The 18,332-nt window shown below is 35.9% G+C and overlaps 1 protein-coding gene across 7 annotated transcripts in view; it reads left to right on the top strand.

Annotated features, from left to right (window-relative positions):
- Positions 1 to 18,332, top strand: part of LOC111153929 (Rho GTPase activating protein 24) — a 501,171-nt gene that overhangs the window by 408,771 nt on the left and 74,068 nt on the right. For all 7 annotated transcript variants that reach the window (XM_022513262.1, XM_022513253.1, XM_022513280.1 and 4 more), the window contains one exon: positions 12,783 to 12,905. In XM_022513262.1, coding sequence (XP_022368970.1) covers positions 12,783 to 12,905 — 123 coding nt within the window. The remainder of the gene's footprint in view (positions 1 to 12,782; positions 12,906 to 18,332) is intronic.

Below are 18,332 nucleotides of genomic sequence, written 5' to 3'. Positions count from 1 at the left end.
TGCTATTATGATTACGCTGACTATATTCTTTAGGCTGTGCCTTTTAGTCTCATGATTTATTCATTCCATAATGGGAAACCTGTACCTCTCACTCCCCTTTATCCATTTTGCCTATTCCACCACACCTTTCCCTCTGGCAACCACCAGTTTAGTCTCTGTATTTGTAAGTCTGATTCTGCTTTTCATTTGTTCGTTCATTTATTCATTTATTTTGTTTTTTAAGATTTCACATATGAGTGAAATCATGTGGTATTTGTCTTTCTTGATCTGACTTATTTTGTGTAGCATTACACTTTCTGGTTCTATCCATATTGTCACATCTCTGAGCTGTTTTAAACCATAATAATATATTTAATTCTCCTAAGTACTGCTGCCTCCTTCCAAGGCAGACAGAGAGGTCTGCCAAAATCTTCCCAAGCATGTAATGAGTACTTACTAGCCTTATGTCCAAATATTTAGATTTCATAAACATTTTTCTTTTAAAAATTCAAAAACTCAGTTGTATTACTTGGATTCTGTACGCATATAACCTATTTGGTTTTAAACCATCTCTTCACCAACCTATTTGGACTTAAAGCAATTCTACACCCTTCTTTAATTATAATTTTTCCTGTATAACTCTATATAACCCTGATTATATGGTTGTGATATTGATATTGAAAATTGATGGACTAACCTGTCAGAAGCAGTAAAAGTTTTGAGTTCCAGAAAATTTGGGAGGAAATTCAGTTTTTTAAAAAATGCGTAAGAAACATATTAGACTGATTAAATTAGGAAATCTTGCCTAAGTCATGTTTTAAGAAATAATTCAAATAATCTATAACCAGCCTCCGTGCAGTTATGTTTGTGCATTCATGTGTGTTTATTTTAAAAGAAATCATCCTAAATGTGTTCATATCACCAATATGAGAATTAAAAAGAGGAAGTTGGCTTAGCCTAACAGTGTTAATCATTCTAAATTAGTATACAAGGGTTTTGAATCAAGAAGCAGATAAGGAGTAGTAGTATTCTTTATAGGAATTTCTATGCCCATAGTTAATTTGGGAACATGTGACTTTCTAGCCCCTATTCCTTCTATAGGGTTTTGGAATGATTTGTAATTAGAATGGGACAATTAGGTGAGACCCCCCCCCAACTCCAGAAATAGATTGTTAATAGGAATTAACAAAGTGAACACAGAGACTCTTCAACATTTATTGAGAAAACAGCTTACACTTGAGGAAATTATAGAGTTTGTAATATGTTTATATCAAGCAAGTTAGAAAAATATTCACAAGTGTCATTACTAGGGCAAGTGATAATAGTTCTGAAACACCATTCTAAATGTTACATTCTTGGCACATTTTACAGATGTGTTCTCTGTGAAGCTAGCTAGAAGGCTGGATTCAAATTCCAGACCCTTCAGGCAGGTTTTACATCCTGCCCTTCCAAACATACACACTAGAACTGATGAAACCCAGCAAATCCAGACATAAACCGTGGGAGACAAAGTACTGGACAGTTAAGCTGTTCTGATTGTAAAGTTAATTTTAGTTGCTTAGGAGAACAAAATTCAAAATAAAACCAAAATCAGAGTTTTCTTAATTTTACACTATTACAGTGTTTACTAGTTGTCATTCATTGAGTGGAATAATTTGATTTTAAGTTATCTATCATAGCATTTTATTTTAAAATACCATTTCTTTTGTATATAACAAAACCCATTCTATAAAATTGAACAATTAGCATCTGTGGCAGTTAAAACTAATAGATAATGTATAAAGGAAAAGGTACCAATTAAATTAAATCTCCTATTGAACAAATACCAAACACTGCATTCAAGTAAAGGTAGTAGAATTTAGCTTTAAAAGTGATTTATGAACTTAACCCCATTCCTTCCTATTTTGCCTATAGGCAGAGCTGTTTAGAAACACCTGCTCAATGCTAGTTCCTTTTCTTTCAATGATTCTCTTCTAAATGTTCCAAATACTTTTAAAGTAACAAACTTTGGGGAGAAATCAATTATTATATTATCATCAACACTTATTGAAGATTCTGAGGAGAGTGAGAAAAATTGAGTATTGCTTTAATGAAATATGGAGACATCTATAAACCTCCTCTCTCCTACTTCATCAATTCTTCCCTCTCCAGTGAATAATGCCCATAAACATACAACATTCTGTAATATTTCTCATCTTAAATCCTCTTGGCCCCACAACTCCCCTACCCACTCACTTCTACACTCCATTTCACTGCTCTTTTATACACTACAGTGTCTATGGGGGTTGTTAAACTGGGTGTTTCTGTTTTCTCTCTTCCATAATCTTATCAACACATTTTGAGGATGCTTTTATTTGTGCTGTTCTGATCATTCCTCCAAGGACACCAGTAATCACCATGTTGCCCAAACCAGTGACCTCCACATTTTTAAACCGGTGGTCTGTATTCACTCAGTCATCATTTTATTTAATCTCTCAACAACACTTGACTCACCTGATCAACTTTCTCCACTCAGACTCTCTTGTTTCTCTTCCAACCTTACTAGCTGTACTTTCTCAATCTACTTTGATGATCCCTCTTCCTTTTCTCCATCTCTAAACGTGGGAGTTCTCTTGAACTTCATTTTCTCTATTCTATCCACAGTATTCCCTGGGAACATCATTCAGTCCCATGTTTTTAAATATCGCTACACAGGTGACTTCCAAATCTGCATCTTTAGTTTGGATCTCACCTCTGGACCGCAGACTTTGTTTTGTTCACTGCTGTATCCTCATAACCTAGAATAGTGACTGGCACAATACAGGTGTTCAATAAATATGTGTTGGATAAATTAATTAGTGCTCTGCTTTATTTCCCAGGGTTATCATAAAAACCAAAAGAATCAGGGATACAAGAGTAACTTCCAAACTGTAAACCTGTAGTTAACAATCTTGCAGATTGCTATTAATCAAAAACAATAAAAGGGATGGGATATGAGAGAATTTTAAAAATGGATTTCAGGGGCGCCTGGGGGGCTCAGTGGGTTGGGCCGCTGTCTTCGGCTCAGGTCATGATCTCGGGGTCCTGGGATCGAGTTCCGCGTCGGGCTCTCTGCTCAGCAGGGAGCCTGCTTCCCTTCCTCTCTCTCTGCCTGCCTCTCTGTCTACTTGTGATCTCTCTCTGTCAAATAAATAAATAAAATCTTCAAAAAAAAATGGATTTCAGCATTCTAATCTAGATCTTCAAAAGTGGTATATCGTCCCAAATTCGGTGTTCTATTTCACTCATCAAACTCTGGGCATCAGGGAAAGAGGAATAACAAATCTGTATTCAGATACAAAAAGAAATGGTCTAATGTTTGCTCTGATAAAAGCATAGTATCCTTAATGTATGAGGCCCACAAATTTGCTAGACTCAGTAGTCCCAGCTCGAATGACATGTCCTTGCAAAACTAGTAGTGTTAATCATTTACAATGCAAATAAGCAATTCACAAAGTTATATGATCCATAGCTTTAGAGCTTAATGGCTGCCACTGTAAGAATAGGATATGTATACAAGCTCACAGGATGAGTGTGGCTGAAGTGCGTGAATTCTAAAATGTATAGCCTCTGCCTAATAAAGCAAATTATCTTGAGCAAGAGCAGTAGTTGTCAAACTTTATGATACATCAGAATCATCTGGCAGGCATCTTAAAGCACAGATTGCTGGGACCCATCACCACCTTTTCTGATTTGATTGATTTGAGCTTGTGCCCAAGAATTTGCATTTCTAACAAGTACCCAGTTCTTCCTGCCTTTCTAGACACATACACTCTAGTTTCATCTCACTTTGAGAAACACTGCAGGAGAGGGTGTATTTATGGGCTCACGGAGGGTATAAATTTCAGTATAGCTCCAAAAAATTTCTCCCAAACTTTCCAATATTCCTCGACATTCAAGTGATCATTTGTGCTGTGTATTTAGTAAAATAGTACTTTTAATTTTAGATTTATTCAAACCAACAAACTCTCTGCCTTGCCTCTTGGTATATTAATCACATTCCATTTGCTACAAGTTGGTGATTATTGCATCGAGACTTGCTTTCTCTTGTGACTCTGGTCTGCATCATCATTGTTGGAGTAACACTGATCTAAATATACTTAATCAGCTATTCTACCTGCCTGCCCTCTATAGCAATCAGATAAAATTTTGAATTCACTGATCTCCAAAGTAGCCAAGCTAAATTAGAAAAGGACATAAACTCTAGATGTCTTGGCTCTGCAAAGGAAATATTCTATCTACTTCTTGGAAATGTCAATCAGAATTTAATTAGATGCTGAGAAGGAAGTGCCCTGATTCTGAGCATCTGACATAAGTGAGAGTCAGAATGCAATGTTGGGCTTAAACTGAGATTCTTTTCCAGGTTCAGGGCAATCTAGAAAACAAATATCCAAAATATAATAAATGGTGTCATTTTGTAGTTAATGTACCTGACACAAATGGTAGGTGTTTTGAAAGAATGAGTTCAAGAATGTGAAAAATTAATGGAAATGTAACTATGCCTGTTCGAGGTTTTAAAATTTTCATCAATTATTTAAAAGTAAATGGATCACAGCTGTACTTTTAAAAACATGACCAATAAAAGGGTGCCTGGGTGGCTCAGTTGGTTAAGCATCTGCCTTTGGATCAGGTCATGATCTCAGTCCTGGGATCCAGCTGCCTGTTGGGCTCCCTGCTTTGTGGGGAGTCTACTTCTCTCCCTCTCCCTCTGCCACTGCTCCCTCAACTCATGCTCTCTCTTTCTCTCAAATGAATAAAATCCTTAAAAAAAAATGACCAGTATGAAAGTCAATATTTACTTGGAAAACAAATCAATAGTTACTTTCCTGTAAAAGGATTTTACTTGATGGGCTTGTTGAGTATATTTGTTCAAAAATAAGCTAGATTTCTGTATTTCAAAGGATTCAAATTACACATAGTTTACTGAAAGATTTAGGATCAAAATTTTTATACATGGCAATAAAAACAGCATAGAATACCATGTCCCAAACACTATTCCAAATATTTTATGGTATTTTTCGTTCAGTTAATTCACAATAACACCCTGAGGCAGCTGCCTTTTGCCCTCTCAGTTAAAGAGTTAAAGATGAGGGATCTCACAGCTAATCAATGACTAATTTGAAGTTGATGGACCTGGCTTCACTGTCCTTCACTGACCATTTTTAGTAATTCTTTATAAGTACTGTTTGTTTTTGCAGTTTGATCCAGCTAGCACTCTTGGTCTCATACTCACATTTCTTGACATATTTTATGAAGATGTTTGAGGAAAGATGTTTGAGAAGTAACTTGTACAGTATAAAATGTTTATGTCAATGCTTCCTGTATCTGTAGCCAAATACGTGGACTTCCGGCAAATCATTTCTAAACGTAATGATTAGAAACCTACTGTATATAATAAATACCAGTCAATCTATAAGTGGATAAAAAGTGTGTGTTTATAGTTACTTTCATCTTAAACATAAGTTACTATGTAATGCAGGGGGATTCTTACAAAGAGATTATGACCTAGTAAGGGGCATAAGAAATATGTAAAACAGTATTATAAAGTGCTCCTGAGGGGGACCTGGGTGCCTCAGTAGGTTAAAGCCTCTGTCTCAGGCTCAGGTCATGATCCCAGAGTCCTGGGATCGAGAACCACACAGGGCTCTCTGCTCAGCAGGGATTCTGCTTCCTTCTCTCTCTGCCTGCTTGCCTCTCTGCTTACTTGTGATCTCCATCTCTCAAATAAATAAATAAAATATTTAAAGTACTCCTGAAATTAAAAGGTAGAATTAATTTTATTATAATGCACGATAACAGTTGGTAATGTGTTTGTTGTGTGGTATTGACTATACATTGCAAACAAAATGATAATTATTGCTATCAGTCCCTTAATTAAGTCTCATTTTCTGATTTAGGGGTTTTAAAATATTCAAAATCTCATTAGAGAGCCATGCAACTTTTATGTTGACAACATGCATTGAAATTTTGTCCTTCTGATACTTTTAAAATTAGCCTTTGAGAGAGAAATACTTGGAAAAAAATGGGATTAGCAAAGCATACCAAAACTCTTAATTTTCAGGTAACAATGTTTCTGCAATATACAAAAAAATATGAAAAAATTGCATATGATATTGATCGTGATACCAATTTGTTTTCTGGCTTTATTTTGTAAACTATATGCTGTTTTATTATTTTTGTTGCTATATATTAGGAGATGGTGGTATCCATAGAAGCCTGTAATTTCTAATTTGTGCTTCACATAACTTGGGTTGTTATCCGAATATCAGGCTCCATAAAAGGGAGGAAATGTTTTCCTGTCTCAGTAATTTTCCACTGATATCCTTCAGAATTTACTTTATATCTTGCAGTTTATCATTAGAGTTCATTCAACTACCAATAAAGACACAAACTAAGTTTTGAGGCAGGTAGTGCTTTAAAAAAAATAATAAAATAAGACCTTGCACTTGTATGAGTGAAAATTAGAAACCCCAGGTAGAAATAAAGTATTTTTCTGCAAGCCATATAAAACAAATAGTACAAAAGGTCTAGTTTTGACCTGATTTGTAATTAGGAATGAGGAAACATTTAACTTGTGAAATTATTAACAGTATCAGAGGTGTTCACTGAAATGTCCCCAGGGTGTGTACCATGGACTGTACTCGGAAATGAACCCAAATATCTATGACTACAGTTTCTCTTGAGCAGCAACTTGTTTTAAAATTTAAATGCAAAGAAATAATATGTTTAAAAGCTTATTTACTCAAAATGATACATATACAAATACTTTGCTTGGGAGAAATTGTTTGTAATTATGACAATTTACAAGTATTTTTCTCTAAGGAAAAAAATAACAAAAATTTACCTTGGTAGCTGTTTTTGGAAATTTCCACACAATAAATTCAGAAAAATATTTCTTTAAATATATTTTTTAAGAAAGGTAATGCACATAATAGCAGCAGTCTCTTTTTTGTCTCTTTTTTACTGAGAAAATCCTAGTGACATGATATAGTCTGCACTCAGAGCAGCACTAACCTCCTGTCTCAGATCTTCCTTTGGAGATGTGCTCGGAGATGAGGATCTGGGGAAAGAGGGAGACGAAATCATAGGTAAATTAATGAGAACTCAAAGTCAACACTCTTAAGCATCACTGAGTGACGTTAGTGACAATTACCTTCCAGTTCATCTGTAATTTTTATGGATTTAGTGCTTTCATGACCATATCATTCCAATCATTTGCTCTATTCAATAATGCTTTTTTTTCTCATACCAAATAATACAAGTTAGAACATCTGGAATCATACAGGAAACAACACATGGTTGAGCATCTGGAAAATACAGAAAGGTATACAAGGAGGACAAAGAAAATCCCAATCCTATCATTCAGAGATAACCATTGTTAAAATTATTGTGAATTTCAATCTAGTATCTTATTTATCTTTCTGCCTATATGAAAATTGAGATAATATCACATATAAAAATGTTTATATTTCCTTTTATATAACAAAGTCATATTAAGTATCCTTCGAAATCCTATATCATGGCTGCATCATAAGGAACATTATCCGTACTCTTATAAACAATGGGCATGAATATGTTGGCATACCTTTTCCAATATTTCTCTTAAAAATTAAAAAAAAATTCTGTGCAGAGGTGCCCAGCTTGCTAGTCAGTAGAGTATGTTCCTTTTGATCTCGGGGTTGTAAGTTCAAGCCCCACATAGAGATTACTTAATTAATAAAAATTTTTAAAAGTCTATGCAAAGTTATTGATTAAAAATATAATCTCTTAAATTATTATTTTATAAGGGGGCACTGGGTGGCTCAGTGGGTTAAAGCCTCTGCCTTTGGCTCAGGTCATGATCCCAGGGTCCTGGGATCGAGCCCCACATCGGGCTCTCTGCTCAGCGGGAGCCTGCTTCCTCTTCTCTCTCTCTCTGCCTGCCTCTCTGCCTACTTGTGATCTCTGTCTGTCAAGTAAATAAATAAAATCTTTTAAAAAAATTATTATTTTATAAGTATTAGAGGAGTCAAATTTTTCATATGGTTAATTGATATTGCACCTCTTTTTTAAATTAACTGTGCATTTATTTTATTGTAGATTTCTTTAGCCTACTTTTTAATTTTAGATGAACCTTTTTCCTAGTCTACTAAATTCATTAAGCTTTCTTAATCTCCCTTTTAATTTTGGCAAAAGTTAATTATGTCAGTTATTTATTTTATTTCAAAGAATCTATATTATTCCTGGGAAAGAAAAATTTATACCAAATGCAAATATACAGAAGATCCCAGTAAAATGCACATGTATTTTCAATTACATATAAACAAGCAAAATTGAATGATGTAACCTACTCAGTTAACTTAAATCACAAATACTTGAAGTATTAACACTAACACCAAAGCATTGCTACCAACCCAGGCTGATATCTAAAAGATATGTACAATTTTCTGAAACATTGTATCCTTTAAAAATGTACACGGATCCAAAGTAGTATTAAGAAATAGGGCACTTGGGTGGCTCAGTTGGTTAGGCGACTGCCTTCGGGTCAGGTTGTGATCCTGGAGTCCCAAGATCAAGTCCCACATCAGGCTCCCCACTCGGTGGGGAGTCTGTTTCTCCCTCTGACCTGTCACTTCTCATGCTCTCTCTCTCATTCTCTCTCTCAAATAAATAAAAAATCTTTAAAAAAATTTTAAAAATAAATAAAATAAAAATGAAAATAAAAATAAAAAGGAAGCTGCACAGGTATTTCTTTTCAAGCAGAATTGAACAATGGAGAATTGAACAACAATGAATTTAAAAATGACTGTTATATCATATATTGTATTACATACACATATACATATGTATATATGCATATATGGATTGAAGATGACTGTGACACTCTTACTGTAGTGATAATTACATCTCAAGACTGCTTTTTAAAATTTCACCTTTTGAAAAAATTTTAGATCCATGAACAGTCAAATGGAACATTAAGCCCTGTAAAGGATAAGCAAAGACAGTGAAACTTGATTCACATGGTTGAAGGTCAATATTGAATTTATTTATCAGATCATAGATTTAATAAGTTGTTTTTGAGCCCCTTCAATTGCAAGGTGCAGTACCAGCTCTTAGACCCGAAGGGCTATGAATTAGAACAGATGGCATCTCTCTTTGGAAATCACATATTTTCAGTAGAGTGTCTAGTTCATGTTTATATAAATGTCTCCAATTGTTTTAATCACATTCGTAAAAATGAGTCTCTATTTCCACCGAGACTGGTAGGTAAACTTTTTTTCATTTTTCCCCACCTCTTGTTAATACACCGAGGAATCAAGATTCATATCCATGGGTGAAATTCACAGATGGGATTTCATATCTGTGATTGGCAGTCTAAATGAGAGTCAGGGTCAGACATACAGCCCCATTGGCAGAGATAGAAAATCAGATGAAAAGTCAAGGGATAATGGCCAGTTGTGCTTATCATTCTCTTTCTTCCCTGCTTTCAGGCAGAAACACACTCCAGCGGCTGTCACCCACTCATTACCAGGCTGTCTCTGCCTGGGCTGGGAGTGACACAGCAGGATATTGCTGTCTGAATTGCTAAGCATCCCTTAGGCAAAGACAATAATTAAAATATTCTGATTTTGAAATGGTAATTGTTTTGGCCTAGCATTGTGATATAAGTGGATAAGAATACAGAATAAATTGTTAGCACTGGGCCATGCCAAATGAAGCATGTCTTCCTTTTGTCATTTAGTTCTTTCTGCCACTTCTATGTAATATGACCTTACGTGCATATTAATATGTGGCATATTTACATACATGTACAGCATATAATTTTAATGTGCATTGTTATGTATCAGAGAAAGATAGCTTTGTAGTAAAAATCCATATGTATATATATATGTATATATAGAGATCTATATATGCTATTGACTAATTGTTCCAAAGCACTAGCTAGACATATCTCAGAGGTCAAATTAAATATAATATGTTCTTTTCACATTTGTTTGTGTGGAAGCAGTTAAATGAGGCTGAATTAATATTTGCAGAATTTCTCCTTTAGCCTAACATAGGGCTAGTATTTTCATTTTATTTCATTGAATTCTCACAAAAGTTTACTATATCAGTATTTTTTATACATAAAGCATAATCTAAAACATTGAGTTTCTAGAAGTTATGTAATTTCCCGGAAATCAAACAGTTAATACAAGGTGAAATTAAGATTTCAGCTGGGTTTTCTCTGACTCCTGAACCTATGCTTTTTCACATATAAGTTGCTTAATGTGACAGTGGACTGAGGATGGACCTACAGGTGTAAGAGGGCCATTGTTTCCCAAACAGTGAGTTGTTTTTTGTAGTACCAGAAGGCTAGCCTTGTTTATTCAAGACTTCTGTTGGGGGCACCTTGGTAGCTCAGTCTTTAAGCATCTGCCTTCAGCTCAGGTCATGATCCCAGGGTCCTAGGTTCAAACCCCACATCAGGCTTCCCACTTCCCCTGCTTGTGTTCCCTCTCTCGGTGTGTCTCTCTCTGTCAAATAAATAAAATTAAAAAAAAAAAAAGGCTTCTGTAAACATGAAGAAACCATTTTTTTTTAAAGATTTCATTTATTTATTTGAGAGCCTGAGTGAGTGAGAGCACACAAGCAAGGGAGGAGCAGAGGGAGAGGGAGAAGCAGGATCCCCGCTAAGCAGAGAGCCTGACAACAGGACAACATGAGGCTCAAACCCAGGACCCTGGGATCAGGGCCTGAGCCCTAGGCAGACACTTAACTGACTGAGCCACCCAGTCGTCCCAAGACACCAGTTTGATGTGGTTCCTCAGCCCCTCCTCCTACTCCAATCCAGTTGTATTAAAATATACAACGCCAATTCTACTTGTTCATCTGATTGGCTTAAAGTTATTTCACTTCTTTGACCCTTCCCATGTTCTGTAAGTTTACATCAGTGGTAGAAGAGTTGTATTTCTCAGTTATTGTACAGAATTGGATAGAATTCAGAAGTCACAGAATCAGATGCCTATGGCTTTCACGGCTATACGCAGATTAGGTTGGAGGGGAAAGAATAGTGAGTGGTGGGATGACCTGTTGTGAATGGGAGCCTGTAAGCTCCTCATGAAGGGGTTCGGATCCACTTGGAAATAAATTAAAATGTCTCAGTCAAACATGACACTAGGATATGAATGAATTCAACCCAAGCTTGCAAGTGTACAATACCTGGTATTCACTTTTTGAACACATAAGTGTTCATAGATATTTTAAGCACCTCAGAAGTTAGTTTTTTTGAACTATTAGTTTATTTGAACTACCCTGAATTATCAGAATTCAGTTAAATGTTCCATTTCCTTATTACTCCTTCTGTTCCATTTCCTTAATTACTCCTTCTGTGGACAGCACTTTAATTATTTTCGAAGAGACTAAAGCAGCATAGTTGCCGATACATGTCTTCAGAAATTCTCTTTTAGGGATGGCTGGGTGGCTCAGTTGGTTAACTGTATGACTCTTGGTTTTGGCTCAGGTCACCATCTCAAGGTAATGAGATCGAGCCCGGAGTCAGGCTCCACACTCAGCATGGAGTCTGCTTGTTCCTCTCCCTCTGCTCCTCCCCCCACCACCGCTCCCTTTCTCTTTTTCTCTCTCTCTCTGCTAAATGAATAAATAAAATCCTAAAAAAAAAAGAAAGAAAGAAAGAAAGAAAGAAAGAATACTCCCTTAACCATAAATAGGAAGTAAGGAAAACCACGACTCAAGACCTTTTTCAAGGTCATATATGCTTATGCCCATTTTATAAATGAGAAATTTAAGTCACTAGGGAGATGTAAATATGCTATAAAACATTTCTAAGAAATCAAATCACATACATCTGAGGTCTAACACTTCAAAGTTGATAGAGATTATAAAGGTTTAAAAGTATATGGGTTGTTCTTTGGAGGGGTGGCAAAATAAGAGAAACCATCAAGATTTTGCATGGAGGCACCCCTGGGGTTTCCTAAAGCTTATGCTTTTGGTGTGAGGGTCATCTAGGTGTTGATTTGGCCTTTGTGGCTGGCCAGGCCTCTTCTCTTTGTTTGCCCCCTTGAAGATGTGTTCTTGGAGAAGAGGCTTTCCTTCCATGATGGAAAAATAGAAGAGGACCTCTGGGTCAAAAGTTGTTTTTTTTTTTTAATAAGATTTTATTTATTTGTTTATTTGACAGAGATCACAAGCAGGCAGAGAGGCAGGCAGAGAGAGAGAGAGGGGAGGAAGCAGGTTCCCTGCTGAGCAGAGAGCCTAATGGGGGGCTCGGTCCCAGGACCCTGAGATCCTGACCTGAGCTGAAGGCAGAGGGTGAACTCACTGAGCCACCTAGGTGCCCCTGAGTCAAAAATTTTACATGCGGTTCTTTTTCCTTTCCTAGAACTCCCCTGCTCACCCATGATGTCCTGGTGCCCTCACTGTGTGTGTATTAAGCAGTACTCAGACTGTTCAGCACTTGCTTCCAGTGAATATCTGGACCCTATGGATTATTTCTCCATCTTTCATTGTGCTTTTTTATTTGTCCTTATTCAGCAGTGCAGTGTGAATAGATTGGATTATAAGTCAATGCAGACCTATGGGTTGTTGCTAGGACAAAAAGGCAGGCTTTGTTTGGGGAATGGCATTTGTTCTCCAGTTTTCCCCTGGAAACATAAGAGCCTTTCCTTTTTAAGCAGACTTTTTTCACTCTGAAACCATGGTAAATATTTCCAATTGATTGGGTAGGCGCAGTGTACATTTCAAGGGCCCTGCTGCTGATGCGGAATCTTCAGCTGAGCACACACTTATGCATTACTATCTTACAGGAGGCGATCGAGATCGGATGACAGCAAACCATGAGAGCTACCTCCTTATGGCGAGCACCCAGAATGATATGGAAGACTGGGTTAAGTCCATCCGCCGAGTTATATGGGGACCTTTTGGGGGAGGTGAGTATGTATAGAATTGTGGAAGAACAGAAAGGGAGACCAAACCTTGCCCTCCCTGTTGATGTTCCTATGAGCTCCTATTTTCAAATGGATAACTATTAAAATAAATAGTAAACTATTCCCTGTTATTGGACATATATCTAAGTAACTCTCAGAAGTTTAATTTAAATCAAATATCATCGATAACCAACTTCTATGAATATCTTGAATTATAAGAAGGGATGATAATTTTTTTTGTTTTAGATTTTTCCATTTCACTAACAATAAATAGTTATAGGAATTGTACTATAAATGTAGACTAGTTAAGATTATGCAGATACGGGGCAAAAAAATTTTTGACTAGTATCTTTAGAAGGGAACTTAGTCCTGAGATGATCAGTGATATTGAAGAAGAATGGCAAAGCTCTAGATGATAATCTGATGATTATTAGAGTAAAAAAAAGAAATGCTTTGCCATCAAGCAAGTATTTGTGGATTTGATAAATTTTCAAAATCTTACTGAATACAGTTTTGAGAATGCACCATGCAAAGAATAAACTAAATGGTACTATAAATAGAAATGAAAGGAGGAAGAAAGGGTAAAAGACATGATCTTTGTCTATTAAGGATTATAAAATAAATAGATATGACATAAACAGACAAATTACATAAATCAAAAATTCAGTAAGTGGAGCCAAAAATCGTAAGAACTCAAAAAAATTTGTCTTTAACCAACATGCAGTTCCCAAAATGTAAAACCTAGTAATTTTTTGTTCATGTCGTTAAAATAAATTATATTAAATCAAATTCATATTTAGCAAACTAATTATAATTCCAGTATTTATTTTTATATTTTTTGTGTATCCTCAGCACCCTCAATTTAGAGGTGAATTTTTTTCCCCCTTAACATCTTAGATACTTAGGCTGACTCACCACTTCATATTTTAGCATAACTTCAAAGGTATACTATAAAAAGTTGGAAAGTTGGGTTCTACCAGGTGAATGATACAAGTCTGCAAATTGTTTTCTAGCAGTGCCTTCTGTTGGAGAAGGGGGTTGTTCCTCACCAGGATGACAGTTATCCCAGTTTGCCTGGTAACAGTCTGGTTTACAACTCTTGCTCCAGGATAATCATTGATAGTGCTGCTTTTCACTTTCATGGTGCCATCATTTCGTGACAACTTATATGGTCACCCTATTCATACGCTAAAATGGGTAGTAAGTGACTATGTAAAACATTTAAAAAGGCCTGTGGCCTTAAAAAGCCCTTTCCCGCCAACATTAGCAAAGGATTGCTCACAATTGTTCTTGAGACAGATTCCTGCCTTGGAGGTTTGCTGATAGGCTCCAGAGCCAAGGATCTGTGGGATGCCTGACAACGTGTCTTTTCAAAGTTCCCGTCATTTCTAAAGACTCTCTTTCCCCCTATTATCAAATTTCTAGGGTTTCTGAGTTAGAAGGATCCTTAATATCTGCCAGAGGAGGGATTTCTGTTTGGGATTATTTCCATGAGGTGTGCCATTTTCTCCCTTTCCTCCTCTTCCATCTGTCCTTTTCTCAAGAAAAATGAATGTGATCCAATTAGCTATATTATATCAGTCACCACAGAGGTCCTACCAGCTCAGGAGTCCCAGATGTTATCCCAGTGGGACTAGACAAGAACTATAGATAAATCTTCAAATTTACGAAGTTGGCAAGGAGCTCTGGTACTTGATAGGTTCTATGTACAGTCGTCCCCCTTCATCTGTGGTTTCTCTTTCCAAAGTTTTCAGTTACTCATCATCAACCACAGTCCAGAAGCAGATGATGCTCCTTCTGATCTATCCTCAGAAGGTCCATAGTAACCTAATGCTATGCCACAATGCCTCTGTCATTCACCTCACTTCATCTCATCACGTAGGCATTTCCTGTACTCACATCATCACTAGAAGAAGGGTGAGTACACTACAAGATATGTTAAGAGGGAGTGACCACATTCACGTAACTTCTATTGCAATGCATTATTATAATTATTCTATTTTATTAGTAGTAAGGATTGTTAATTTCTCACTGTGCTCAATTTATAGATCAAACTTTATCATCTGTATCAACTTTATATATCTAGTAAAAAACATAGGATATATAAGTTCAATACTATTACCAGTTTCAGACATCTACTGGGGGTCTTGGAACATATTTTCTGTGGATAATGGGGGACTACTATACTTTATCCTATGAAATGAGCTTCAGGGAACTTGTAAATGCTTGACTCAAATTTACTTCTGAAGAGATATATTTTAGCATAGAACACTTACCATAGAAACAATGCTCCGATAAAAACTTTTCTGCCCTTTTTGTTTAATTGACGAGTGTTATGAGAATGCAAGGCAAGCTTTTAAAGTACTCATTCAATTTATAATAAATCCTTTGTGAGTCAACTGAACATTAGAATTTTTTTAAGTAAATACAGAGCAGAGAACCAAACTGAATGTTGACATTCGTAGAGGATTGCAACTGTCACCCATAATCTAGGGTTTCAAATGTTTGTATTAATACACCCACTCTCTGCTCAGTGATTACATTTTAAATAAATATTATAGATTTGAGTTTCAAAGAAATGTATATAACTAAAAACCCTTTTATTTCTCTTATATATTAGGGATACACTTAATATTTCATTAAAAATGTTTTCTGCTGATAAAGTATATTTTAAAGCGACTGTTTTAGTTCAATCCCATGTTTTGTGTATTAGGTCATCAAGACCCAGAGAGAGTGACTAACTTGCCAAATGTCAGTTACACTGTGAGTAACAGAACTAGGAAGAAAACCCATGGCTTCTGGTTTGTGAACTCCTCTTGCTTTCTTTCACAATAGTGTGATCTATCACCTCTACTATGGAAATGAAAAACCCACAATTACAAGCCCATGCCTTACTAGTAATATATCCTCCAGTATATGCACACAAAACTTTGAAAATTATGCTAATTAAAATAAATATGGCTTTTCAAGTCCTTCAAAAATACTGGAATTGATACTGTCAAGAAAGTGAAAACACAACCACCAGGTTGGGAAGAGGTATTTCCAGATCATATATCTAATAATGAACTTGCATCCAGAACTTATAGGGAACTCTTACAACTCAATAATAAGAGAAATTAAAAATCTGACTCATTTTTGTCTCATTTAAAAAATGAGCAAAGAATCTGAATAAACATTTCTCTAAAACATGCAAATGGCCAAAAAGCACGTGGAAAAAATGCTCAGTCAGTGCTATTAGTAGTCTGGAAAATGCAAATCAAAGTCACAGTGAAATACCACTTTATGCCAACTAGAGTGGCTTGAGTCAGAAAGTTCAATAATAACAAGTATTGATGAGAATGTGGAAAAATCAAAGTGCTTCTCATTGCTAATGGGAATGCAAAATGGTGCAGTTGCTTTGGAAAAGAGTCTGGCAGTTCCTCAATCAATTAAACACAGAGTTATTATAGACCAGCATTTGCACTCGTAGGTAGATATATACCCAAGAGAAATGAAAATGCATGTTCACACAGAAACTTGTACATGAATATTTATAGCAGCATACTAATATGCTAATAGCCCAAAGTGGAAATGCCCAAATGTCCATCAAGGGACAAATGAGTCCATAGAATATGGTATATCCACACCAGGGATTATTATGCAGCCATAAAAAAAAAGGAATGTGGTATGGATACACACTACGATGTGAATAAACCTTGAAAACATACTAAGTGGAAGAAGCCAGTCACAGAAGGCTACAAAGCATATGATTCTGTTCATATGAAAGTACAGACCAGGGAAATCTATAGAAACAAGAAGTAGAGTAGTGGCCACGTAGTGTTGGGATGGGAATGTTGGAGAGGGTGGGTGATAGCCTAAGATACAGAATTTCTCTTTGAGATGATGAAGACATTCTAAAATTGACATTATGATGGTTGTATATATCTATGAATATGCTAAAAATCAACTTGTACACTTGAAATGGGTGAATCCTATGATATGTGAATTATATCTCAAAAAAGCTGTTAAAAAATTCCTCAATTGCCATAATTGCCTCTCATAAGAAAATACATTTTCTCCTCCCTATCTTAGTTACGGAACCCAAGACTCTGTTAATCCTAAATAAAGATCGCTTAGATTCCATTCTCCCTCTCAATGCTTAAATATTGTTGTGGTCATAGATTAAATGGTATCTGCAAAGGCATTTGGAAGGTGACATATCACTCTGATACATAATTTCTGTATGCCTCCTTTGGATACATTTTAAATGTGTTTATTACAGAAAGGGCATTTCATTACCTGTACTGCCCTTTCACATTTTCAAAAAGTTAAAGTTTTTCATAAGACACCTAACCTCATTCTTGTTTAGGTTGCATATACATGTAAAATACTCCCCCTTTGTCATTACAATAATATGACATTTGATGAAAAATAGGAGCTTGCCAAGGTTTTCAGTCTCTCAAAAATGAAAAACTGTTATGTGAAAGTCTGGAATGTAGGGCTCTGGAATTATAGGCTTTTTCTTTTTAGTCAATAAAGCAAACTTACAACAGATAATCAGATAAGGAAATGGAACCAATGGAAATGGAAGTAGACATTCACTTAACAACCTAGCCTGATAACAATATCCAGTATTGAATCTAGAAATTTCAGCTTTGTGTTATCTGCTTAAAACCACTGTAAACAGTTGCTTTACCATTAATAATGCTGAGAGGATCATGGTTTCTGCTTAAAAGTCAAATCCAAAATTTAGGTTATCAAAGCATTTATTTAATTTTGGAAAAGCTTAGGGATTTTGTTTTGTTATTTTAGGGGTGTTTTTACAATTTTTTAAAAAAAGATTTTATTTATTTATTTATTTATTTGATTGATTGATTGATTGATTGATTGAGAGAGAGCACAAACATATAAAGGGAATAGGGAGAGGAAAAGAGAGAATCTCCCCTAGGATTCCCCGCTGACTATGGAGTCCTATGTGGGTCTCAATCCCAGGACCCTGAGATCATATCCTGAGCTGAAATCAAGAGTTGGACACTTAACCAACTGAGCCACCCAGGCACCCCTACCTGTTTTTTTGTTTTGTCTTTTGGGGGGGGGGGTTTGGGTGTTTTTTGTTTGTTTGGTTGGTTGGTTGGTTTTTGCAATTCTTTTTGATTGTTTTTGAGGCAATGTGTATGGAAGTGCCAAGCCTATTGTCTGGAAAGAGTGTGAATCCACTGAGAATTAATTAGATCTGAGTGTTTTGCCTAACTCTGACTATTAACAAAATCAGGTTCTCCCCGTCTTTATGTTTCCTTATAAAAGAGTTGAGTCAGAGACAGCAATGCAGTAAAAATACTGAATGTGAATTATCCTCATGATGAATAATGGGCATGTGGTCAAGCAGGGGTTAATTAAGTGGTAACGCGGTCTTGCCTTTGACACAGACCACTATGTGATATATACCCAATG

This window comes from Enhydra lutris, unplaced genomic scaffold, assembly GCF_002288905.1.
Source record: "Enhydra lutris kenyoni isolate GAN:26980312 unplaced genomic scaffold, ASM228890v2 scaffoldscaffold3, whole genome shotgun sequence".
Taxonomy (NCBI): Eukaryota; Metazoa; Chordata; class Mammalia; order Carnivora; family Mustelidae; genus Enhydra; species Enhydra lutris.
This window is presented reverse-complemented; position numbering and strand designations above follow the sequence as displayed.